Source organism: Diplotaxodon limnothrissa, linkage group LG11 (genome assembly GCF_057381915.1).
Source record: "Diplotaxodon limnothrissa isolate DT_005_m linkage group LG11, D_limnothrissa_male_GT1.1, whole genome shotgun sequence".
NCBI classification, from domain to species: domain Eukaryota; kingdom Metazoa; phylum Chordata; class Actinopteri; order Cichliformes; family Cichlidae; genus Diplotaxodon; species Diplotaxodon limnothrissa.
In genome coordinates, this window is record NC_140606.1 from 38,964,716 (window position 1) to 38,976,444 (window position 11,729).

At 46.8% G+C, this 11,729-nt stretch overlaps 1 protein-coding gene across 1 annotated transcript in view; it reads left to right on the forward strand.

Moving 5' to 3' along the window:
- The window catches only part of cpne4a (copine IVa), a 95,830-nt gene that overhangs the window by 44,235 nt on the left and 39,866 nt on the right, over window positions 1-11,729 (forward strand). Inside the window, exons 7-8 of the mRNA XM_085366025.1 lie at window positions 3,312-3,410; window positions 11,473-11,559. Coding sequence (XP_085222151.1) covers window positions 3,312-3,410; window positions 11,473-11,559 — 186 coding nt within the window. The remainder of the gene's footprint in view (window positions 1-3,311; window positions 3,411-11,472; window positions 11,560-11,729) is intronic.

Sequence of the window (11,729 nt, forward strand, 5' to 3'; positions counted from 1 at the left end):
GGTTGTGTGAATTAACAGCAATAAGTTGTGAAAAATAGTTTTGAGTTTTTGGCGGTCTTTGCTGCCCTCTGGTAAGCTTTCCAGCTCGCCTTAAGAGCTTCCAGAGAGATGTAGAGCCTGTCCTTTTTCCATCGCCTTTCACATCTAATGGCTCGAGTAAAATCGGTTAGCCAAGGACTGGCCTTTGGTTTACACTGCCTGAGTCTTAGAGGTGCAACAACAGAGTCCAGATGAGAGAGTAATCCGTCTACGGAGGACGACTCAGAGGGACTGGACACAAGTTGTTCAAATCGCGTTGAAAAATGCTCAGCAGCATCTGAGCCGAAGGCTCGATAGCATCGCGTAGGTGCACGGACGTGGTGACAGCACTTCTTTACAGTGGGACACAGACACTCCCCTCCGACTGTCACTGTGAACATATAAAGAGTCACGTTCACTTCCCAGCACACCTGTTCACCCCGCCCCTGCGCCGCCCCGGGAGCTCGCTGCGTCACCCCTCCTCTGCAGCCGGCCAGAGACCACACCCACGCCACAGTTTTATTTTAGTACAGATGTGAAGATATTTGACACACCTAGAAAGAATGAGTGATTTTACAACAAAGCAGCAGAAAATGATCCAAAATGCTGAAGAAAGAAGAAATACTAAAGATGAGTTATCTGCAAACTCAGGACGAAAACATTTAAGATCAGCAGGATGAGAAAGGAGCGAGCGAGCAGGAACAGCTCGCATTATTGTTGCGTGACACCGGCTGCCGGTTATCGACGTTAAAGGTGAGGCTGCTCTCTGAGACAGGACATCACAGGTCTCAGGATTTGGGTGATGCATCCTCTGAGCTGCTAATGCAGCTGAGTGAATGAAGCCGTGAGTGCGACAGCTCATTAAAACTCTCAGCGTGTCGCCTCTCAGGTAGATGAATAGAAAGCGCTGCTAATTTGTGCGAAGAGGAGGTTTTTACACAGCTGCTGCCGTCTCTGCTGCTGCTGATCTTCAGTATAATGAGGAGGGAAGGACACACACACACATTTACACCCAGAAATAATCAGGCTCACAGTAACGTGTGCATATAAAAGCAGATGCAGATTTACCCACACTGATCTAATTTGCTCGCACACTTGACTCCAGATGTTTGCGACTCATCCCTTCAGCAAACACAGACACGTTTTTACCAAAGTCGAGTAGTTCTTCAAAGCTTCGACGAGTGTTTGGGCTCATTACTGCCGCAGGGCGAATCCTTCTCAGAGATCAAAACAGAGGGTGGAGGATGTCTCTGAAGGATGGTCAGATTTGAGTCTGTGTGGGTTTGATGTGGGGTTGTATCGTCTTCTGTTTCTGTCACTAATCCCTGAGATTCATCAGGAAATTCAGCTTTTCCACAGTCCTCCACTGGTAGACGTCCTCTGAGCCCACAGGAGGGTTTGTACCTGTTTCTGAGGATGTTCCTGATCTTCTGATGATGAAGGTGCTCATGGCCCAGACAGTAGAATGGCTCATTTGTTGCACAGGTTCTGCAGTCGTGTCTAACTGGGAGTAGGTCAATGAGTTAAACCTGCAGAAGACAACCACACGTGGTACTTTTAAAGAGCGGGGAGCTGGTCTGCTTGGACCTCCTTCGACTCCATCGCCCACTCTTTCACGACATTAACGCTCGGGAAATTTGGGCACAGCTGAGGTTCGGGTGGGCTGAGGATCTCATCTGTGCTTTGTGTGGATGATGATGTTCAATTTGCTCATGTTTAGACTCACGCTGGTGGTCTGCAGCTGAGTGTGAAGAACTCTGATGGTGAAGTGTGGGCATGAAGGCAGCGATGTAGATCTCACCAACGGCCTCGAGCTGTGGCTGGTGAACGAAAGAATGAGATGGTTCATACAAATGATGGAGGTGAGCTTCCTCTGAAGGGCGTCCGGGCTCAGCCGTAGACACGAGCTCAGACTCCCTGAAGAGCTGGTTGGATCAGGAGACCGAGGCCCATGGTTTGTCTTTCCTTTTTCAGGTTTAGCCTCTAAACTCACCTGATTTAGTTGCTGTTAATTGCATTCATCAGTTTTCAGCTGGAAGCTTGAGGCACAGATGTGAACCACAGCTACAGGTTGGTTTAGCTGGAGAAGCTGCTGAGGAGGAGTCAGTCTGACCTCTGACATGATCAGCATCAGCGATCTGCTTCGTTCTGACGGATGACGCAGAAACATAGTCAAACCTTTTTACATGTCAGAACGTTTCTAAATCCTCAAACTTCCCGAGTGTTTCCAGGATTACAGAGCTCCTGTGTAGAGCCTCTGAGCACGCACTGGGAAAACAGTGACTCATGAAACTCTAATTGCTCCTCACAAAGATGGATGGGACACGCAGTAAATGTTCAGTGAAACTCCTGCATGAATATATGAAAAGATTAAACCAGCAGAGTGGAACTGGAACACGAGACTGTGTGTGTTTGTAAAGCCATGCAGCTCTTCCTCTCCGGCTCGCAGACTGCCAGCGCTCCTCTTCACCTCCTCCTATCTATTTTTCATGAACCCTGTCAAACTGTCCTGGATTCAGTCCGCCGTCTCTTCTCGTTTACTTCCCGTTCTGGTCACGGTGCTGCCAGCGCGAGCTGTCCGCTCACTCCGCTGGGAGGACTCGTCAGGTGGACGAAGCCTCCAGCTGGGCGTTTCTTTGAAGTGCGGTACAGTGAGGTTTAACTCGGGCTCGACACATCCTCATATTTATTTCACATCCTAACAGCGACGCTCTGAATCTACATATTAATGACACGAGTGTCTGTTTCCATTGCATCACCGAGCCGCTGCTGCATTTGTTATATTTCGCTTTGAGTTTTACTCAAGTTTATTTTCACAGTTTCAATGAATGTGAATGATTTTTAAAAGCTGCACCAAACTAATATCTTTCTCTCTACATGCCTCCTCGTGGTTTCAGTCTCTGCTGCCCAGAGAGACGCGGTCGACTCGTTAGAAACCACAGTGTGCCGAAATAAACCAGAAACACAATCATGTGAATGCAGGAAATCCTATTTGATGTGGAGGCTTGGACAGACCTCCTCCTGCCATGCACCGCTCACACCTCAGCTCCGGGCTGAACCGCTTCTGTGTTTCGATTTGCCGAACAAGCTGTGACCTAAAAACAACAAGAACAAAAACACAGGTTCAGTCTGAAATGATCTCCTTCAGTTCAAGGCAAACATCCAATTAATGAGCGAGCAGAAGCTTTGTGGGTCACAGCCGTAAATAGCAGGACACGGAACAGTGATGAAGCTGGGATCCGGCCTTGGATCATTCGGATGGAATAACTGTTTCTGTGTTTGTGTCCACTCAGTGCACCGTATGGGACTGGGACTCAAACGGGAAACACGACTATATCGGTGAGTTCGAGGCTACGTTCAAAGAGATGAGAGGCGCCATCGATGGACGGCAGGTGAGGCTGTCCTCTAAAACCTGAGCCGACCGCGTGTGATTCATACTTCAACCCTCTGTCTTCTGAGAGCGTGTTTGAAGCGTGATGCGTTCACTGATTGTTGTAATTGCTGGGAAATGATTGTGATTCAGCTGTGTGTTCTTTGACTGTTTACAGGAAATCAAATTAAATATGTGTTTATGTGGATTTATAGGATATCAGTTTCATGTACATGACAAGCCCGACGTCCCGGGGCTAGCGATTCTTCCAGTCGGGCTACCAAAATCTATCTCTGCCCTGCCCGTCGGGCTATCGTAGGAAGGAAAAATATATGTCAATGCTTTTGCATTCTTTCGGAAATGTAGCTGGGTAATTATGTCATTGGCATCGGTGAGCCACTGTCAATATGTGACATATTGAAATCGCGTTTGAATTTGCGCTTGTTTTTTTGCTTTCACTTTGCAATCGTGCGAACTGTGTATAGAGAGCGACAGCACTGATCTGTGAGTGATGATAATTTGTGCACCAATTCCTCTGACATCGTCTTATTAATCGTTAGCTTACTATGCAAACATGACAAGTGAAATCTCCCGCAGCTTAAACATGTGAGAGGTTGATCGCGCAGAGAATCGCTGAGCTTATGTGAGTGCGTGTGTAAAAGCAGCAGGATTTATATTTTAGTTCTGCTGAGCCAAATAAGACAGGTCAGGGTGAAGAAGTGACAGCCAAAGAAAAGCTTACCACAAAACGGAGAAGTTATGACAAATCAGACTATAAGGCAAAAAGAAAGTGCAGCTTTATGGTTTCATGGACAAAAGAATTTCTGTGGCTGCAATATGACGAGCTAAATAACCAGGGCTGCACATAAGTGGTCCGCAGGTGCGCATTCGCTGTCAAAATAAAAAACGCGCACAAGATAAGAAGTTGCAACGCGTGTTTGCCTACATAAGATTTTCTGGAGGAGGACAGACTCTTAAAGTTTAGAACTCTTAAAGACTTCGAAGAAGCTCCTTTAAGCAATTACTGTGATGTTCCTCCACCTCCAAAGAAATGTCAGAAGGAGTCCGAACCACAAAAGAAGCGCATATTCTCGGAAAAGTGGTTGCAGGAGGTGAGCTGGCTTCAAACAAATGATGAACGCACAGAGATGTGGTGCAGAATGTGCTGTGAAAATTCCACTCTAGCGGACAGAAACAGCTTTTTATATGGACGCAAACGCGCGTTGCAACTTCTTATCTGGTGCGCGTCTTTTATTTTGACAGCGAATGCGCACATGCAGACCACTTATGTGCACCCGTGTAAATAACATAATGTTCTGCCGGGTGTGTTGTTGGTTTTCTCTCGATTTCTGAGTCGACAAGCGCCTTTGTTACTGGGACCAGTCATTTTAAGAAAGGCCCCCATTAGAACCCATGAGAAATGCAAGAAATGCATTATTGCTCAGTCTGCAATATCTTTCCCAGAACAAACACCAATTGCAAATAACATACTAAAAATAAACCTGAAAATCTGTTTAGAACAGCTACTATGTTGCAAAGAGTGAACTACCACTGGCACAATTTAGCAGTCTTTGCAAACTTCAAAAAGCAAATGGCCTCGATCTTGGTTCCACTTGCCTCTTACCCGTGACTTCAGTGGAGATTTCAATTTCAGGATCTGACACAGACGGATTCATGTCCTACACAGTTCTTACAAGTTCATAGAACTTTCTGTTCAATTAGAACCAAGTATTTGAGTTGATGATTGTAATTTTTATACAATGTTGTAATTTGTTTTTCAACAATTTTTTGATTAATGTTTTGTTTCCTTTACAATATTATACTTTAATGTATAATATTGTAAAGGAAACAAAACAGGAAACAAAACATCAATCAAAAAATTGCTCTCTTTTTTATTTGGGCTACTTAAATTTATTTTGGGCTACCAAAACTGAAGAGTCCCTGCCCGAAGGGCAACCAGGGATTTTGAAATTTTGCGAGCCCTGCACCTTTGTTAGCTTAGCATGAATCACATCCAGACCCCTCAAGTATCAGCCATCCTCACCATCAGTCACTGGAAAAATACAAATCCTGCCTAATGAGTCAGAGCTTAACTCCTGCTGGGAACCATCCAGTTCTTGGATTCTTGAAGATCTAACTTTGACATGAAACATGTACCCAAACATGTCTTCAGGCCACGGACACCCCGCGGTCATGTGAGCAGTATCCCTTGATTGCAGTGGCCTCTTCCAGAAGGATCATTGTTAAAGTTTGAGGAACTCGATGGGAATTTAAAGGCGATGGAGTTTGAATTCCTCAGATCTTGATCCAGTCTGTTGGATATGCTGGAAAAGCTTCCAAAACATAAACGGTGTACTGCACAGGAGAGCTTTAGAGCAGTCGATATCAGGCAGGTTATTTAAATGTTTGATGCCTGACGTGTAGCCTGATCGTGTCATATTGTACCAGAAACCTCTCATGTAGTTTTCCTCCTGCTGGAGCAGCTACAGTAGATGCAGTTAATATTTAATTTGCTCTGCCCAACGCCCCTGAAGGAGAAAGCTCCCTGTGAGGCAGGTATCTGTTCACCCTGTTTCTCCTTCAGCTATTCAATCAATTTAATGGCTCAGTGAGAGTCAGACTGAGCGACACCACGGCTCACACGCTGTGACACGCCATTACAGTTACAGGGTGAAACGAATTCACTCACAGACTCTCCGAGAGACAGCGAGGCAGCCCTGCAGGAGTCTTAGGTTTGCCAGTTTATAAGTGAATCACCGAATGTGTGAAAGCTGCGCTCTGGAATTCTCTGCATCGGCTGTTGTTTGTTTTAGGGTCGGAAAACCGGGCGGTGACAGTTTTAAGTCCGCCTAATTTCTTTCAAACTTTTCATATAAATTCCCCGTGTTCAGCTGGCATTCGTCTCCACATTTCAATAAGATTTCCAAGGAAATCTTTTGCAGCTGTGACACAAACCAGAGATTGCTCTAAAACAGAAAACACCGTTAATGTCTGTGTTTTGATGGGGGTGCATCTTCCTTCAGCTGCTCCCTAATCCACAAGGGTCTTCCAGATGGATGCAACATTTATACATCGCATGCCATCCTGATTCTCTCAGGAGTTTTCCAACAATTTCTCTTACGAGGTTTCCATTCAAAGGAGAGACGATCAGAAGATGCCAGCAGCATGTGACGTATACCAACAGACACCTGATGTTTTCAGAGTCATCCTTCAGTCAGCGTCATGAGGTTGTCAGACAATCTCAGCTGGGTGGAGGTTCTGACGGAGCGCTCCATCATTCTGCCCCTTCTTCTGGATCTGCTGCTCCCACCCAGAGGGCGGGGCTTACGACACCAACTGTTTGCATCTATAATCCAGTTTTGAGATCCTCCCCAGACGTCTTAACGCCCACTCACATCCTGGGCCATCTGACCTCAGGAAATCACATGATAGGGATGGGGCCAGGTTTCACAATAAGCTCACCTGAAACTCTGGCTGATTGTGACCCACACCTGCTTTCACACCTGGGCTCATGTGATTAGGCAGAGGATCAATAGGAGGTCCACGACACTCCCACAGGACTTAAATCTGGGACTCTCCACCAGCTGCTCTTAGAACTGAAGAAGCTTCTCGGATGAAACGTCTTCAAGAAACTTAAAGAAGTCCTGACGCTTTTCTTTCCGAGCTCAGGCCACACCAGCACAGCTCCTCCTTCATGCTCCATGGTGGCAACCGGACGTGCAGATACTCCAGTTTAGAAACCGGACTGACAAACAGAGTAGCCTTATTATTACAGATGAAACAGGAGGAATGAGAAACAGCCTGGGGAGTGGTGACCTATAATGATGACCTCTCTTGAGCTAAACACATTTGAACTCGGCAGGTTGAAGCACAAAAGACCTGATCTCCGTTAGGTCCTGCACCTCCGGGTTTCCAGAAAAGCACCAATTAGCAGCGAGACCACCCTTTAAAATGCTCCTCGGGGGCTAAAGTGCCTCCGAGGTTATTTAGGCAGAGGGTGTGAAGTGATTACCCCGAGAGCTAATGAAGACGCAGCTGTCAGAGAGCAGAGCTGCTGCAGAAAGGAGACGACCGCTAATTAAGGCGCTCTCCGACTGTCCGTTAATGCCGTTCTGCTTACAGACGCTGCGGCTGTGAGTTTTCTCTGGAAATTCCCTGAAGATGACAACACACGGCTGAAAGGCCAGGAACAATCAGCTGCCGAGGAATCCTCAGCTGTCTCATTATTGATTACAAAGAGCCCAACATCTTCACTGGAAGGCTGTTGAGCGGCCGTACGACAAAACCACATCCCAGTTTTCATAAACCCAGCCAGCTCGGTGAGCTGTGTCTAATATTCTGTCTGTAGTCTTTGGATGACATCACATAAGGATATGACCACAGACCGCACGGGCAGAAAACACGAACGTGTTCACTGTGACCTCATCGGCTGGTTTGGATGTTAGGACATCTTATTGAAATGTGGAGACGAACACAGCTGAACACAGCGAAGTTATATGGAAAGATTGAAAGAAAGGACTTAAAACTGTCGCCGCCCGGTTTTCCGACCCTAAAACAAACAACAGCCGATGCAGAGAATTCCAGAGCGCAGCTTTCACACGTTCGGTGATTCACTTATAAACTGGCAAACCTCTAAGATGTTTGCCTCTCCAAGAGACGCCTGTGAGTGTCTGAGGAAAGCACACACAATAAATACAGAGGTAATGAGGGAATACGTAACAGCAGGCAAACACAGCTGAACCTAATCTGACACACGAGACAGGAAGGAAACACGGGACTGTCAAAGTAAAACAGGGAATACACAGAAAGCAGGATAACGAGATGTAACACGGAGCACAGGCGAGGCACATTAAGACATTTAAACAGAACTCAGATCACAGGAACTGCAGTTCTATTGTTTTTATTGTTGGAGTCTATTTTCAGCCCTGGAGGTTATGCAGCGCACCAAGAAGGAAAACTCCTGACTGCTGTTTGAGTCGTTGCAATGGGCGTGCATTTTATCTTCAGCGTGAAACCTTTTCTTCACGCTGCTGGAAGCCAGCACAGGAGGAGAGCTTGTTCGCCTCCCACAGACACAAAGAGCCGTGCTGTCAGTCCCACTCTCGCTCTCTCCATTCTTCTCCTTTTAAATAAAATGTCTTTATCGGCCTCCTTCCTCAGCTGGCAGCTTCCTCCTGACCGGCGACACGGAAACAAGAAGCCCCCCCGGGCTGAAGTATCCGGGGAGCTCCCCGTTCTTCCGTCCGTCCTCCATCCCAACACAAATAGAGTCACCCGGTCTCGGCGGGTCTGAGTGAGGGAGTCGGGGCGAATCCTCGGCGGTCTTGTTTGTGCAGCTGAAGGATTGTGTCCTGCTGCAGCTGCCTGTGGTTCATGCTTCTGTCTGACAGCACTCTGGATTTAAACGGCACCTCTCCAGGAAGCTGCTTTCACCTGAGTGCAGGGACGAATCTTACAAAGACAAATGTGTTTGTGGTGTTTCTGCTGAGGCTGGATTACACACAGCGCTCAGAGGCACGTCTGTAATAATTTCATCTGCTCGATTTGCTTCGTCCACTGGAGTCAAATACAGCCCAGGGACGTCGACCCTGGTACCTAACCTGATACAGCATCACTGATCTGTGAGCTCACAGGCGCCATAAACACGGGAAACAAGAACAAACTCTCTGAGAATAATGGATCAGAGGAACTGCTGAACTGCAACCAGCAGCAAAGTTCTTTATTATTGTTACAGACGCTGCCTTTAATAACAGTTTGGTTCGTGTATATAATCTCAAAGAATAGTGACTCTCATTGTTATTCCTTGAAGTCCTTTATTTATCTGACAGACAAAAATAATCATTTTACGACACTCAAAATGGTCAAATATTCACATATTATGTCTAATATTGTATTATAATATTCTAATACTATTATAATAATATTATTCTAATAATATTATTAGAATATTATTAGAATAATATTATTAGAATATTATAATAATATTATAATATTATGTCTAAAAAAATCATTTTTAGTTATTTTCTCTGAGGTTATTTTCTCAGGATATCAGAGCTGAGGTCGGTGCCGGCTTCCTTACTGAGCATCACTGGCCGAGTTACAAAACAAAGTCCTCTACATATGACCAAATATGACGAGTCGCTCGATATTACTTCCTGAAGCAAACGAGTTCAAATGTTTTGTTATGTCTAAGGTAAAACTCACGGGTCGGTCTGGTTAGTGTGACTACCACGTTCGCTGAGGATGTTCATTTTTTGTGGAAATGCTTCATTTTACAAGCTGACCCACAAATGATGAGCTCATTTTGAGAAAGGTGTGGACAGTGTGGGTTTGCTGGTCTTGTCACTGATGATGTCAGAGGCTCTGCTCTGACATCACAGCGGTGCTCTGTGCCGTCCTGATGACCTTCTGCAGACGCTGGTGTGAAGTTGGAGGGGTGCGCATCAGCAGAGTCTCTGTTAGCGTTCCTCCCTCCCTAACTCCCCGCCCTCGGCAGGCTCGCCTGCGCTGCCTGTGTCAGCTGACCTTGTGGTCTTCGAGTGTGCTCACCCAGTGGCCTCATTGCCACCCGAGCACAGTCACGCACCCTCTCCACCCCTGCTTATCGATCAGGGGCTGAGTACGCCATCTCCACTCTGTTTCACGCCCACATGTGGTGACACGCTGCCCTCTCACGCTGTTTTTCAGTGGATTTCGCCTCCATGTCGGCCCAGATCACATCTCCTTTAAACGAGCGAAAATCACTGAGATGAGATCTCGCTCTTAAAATGTTGGCTGAGAGCAGAATGAACAGAGTCACAGTCAGTCAATTAAATCACGGAGAAGCCGCTGTGTCCACAGACCTTCAGCTCAGAGGCTTCAGACGTCACTTCCTCTGTTAGCGTTGAGCCGGCACGACAAACTGCCTCCATGCCCTGATCCTCACACATCCCCACAGAGAGTTTAAAGATTTATTTGCATTTAGCAGAGATTGTTTGTGTGTCAGCGGCAGCAGCAGAGGCAGCGATGCTGAGCTCAAACAACACACCATAACTCTGGGAGAAAAACAGGAAGGCGACGGTGCCGCTGTCGCTTTCGTGTCTCCTGATTGGACAAACAGACTTCCTGCTATGGAAAAAAACAGCACCACCTACAGGATGAAATTAGATTGCTGCAGGCCTCTGTTATGAAGTCACCTGAGCAGGTGATCGGGGGCGGCGGCTGCAGGCTGCAGGCTGTTAGCTTCCCATTAGCAGGCTGCCATCATCCCCACAGCTCAGACAGACAGTCTCAGACACACTGATTTACCTGAGGAGGAGCAATTATCAGGGTCACCTGGAAGAAGCAGCTGCTGTTAATGTGAGGTCACTTTTAAACCTGTCAGCGAACGATTTATTGATCGCACACGCTTCACTTAGAAAGAGCTTCTGTAGGAATCATTCCACAGGTCTGTGATCAGGTCTGTGATCAGGTCTGGCTGTGATCAGGTCTGGCTGTGATCAGGTCTGGCTGTGATCAGGTCTGTGATCAGGTCTGCCTGTGATCAGGTCTGGCTGTGATCAGGTCTGGCTGTGATCAGGTCTGTGATCAGGTCTTTTGATCAGGTCTGGCTGTGATCAGGTCTGTGATCAGGTCTGGCTGTGATCAGGTCTGTGATCAGGTCTGTGATCAGGTCTGTGATCAGGTCTGGCTGTAATCAGGTCTGTGATCAGGTCTGTGATCAGGTCTGCCTGTGATCAGGTCTGTGATCAGGTCTGGCTGTGATCAGGTCTTTTGATCAGGTGTGGCTGTGATCAGGTCTGGCTGTGATCAGGTCTGTGATCAGGTCTGTGATCAGGTCTGTGATCAGGTCTGGCTGTGATCAGGTCTGGCTGTGATCAGGTCTGTGATCAGGTCTGTGATCAGGTCTGGCTGTGATCAGGTCTGGCTGTGATCAGGTCTGTGATCAGGTCTGTGATCAGGTCTGCCTGTGATCAGGTCTGTGATCAGGTCTGCCTGTGATCAGGTCTGTGATCAGGTCTGTGATCAGGTCTGTGATGAGGTCTGGCTGTGATAGTATATCAGACAGAGGAGAGGAAAATAACGTTCAGCTTTCCCTCTTTCAGGTGCAGTGGCCGTGCATAAATCCCAAATACAAAGTGAAGAAGAAGAACTACAAGAACTCTGGGATCGTTATTCTGAACCAGTGCAAGGTGACTGACGTCTGCATGTTTTTTTTGCTCCATAATTTATGTTTTTCAACCATTTAAGGCTTAAAAACCCCTCGTTTTCTTTTCCTCGCCGCCTGTCTCGTTTTTCTTGGCAGTTGATGTTGGCTTCTGCCTGACGCACTGTTAGAAGAACCAGTTATGTAGCGCTGAAC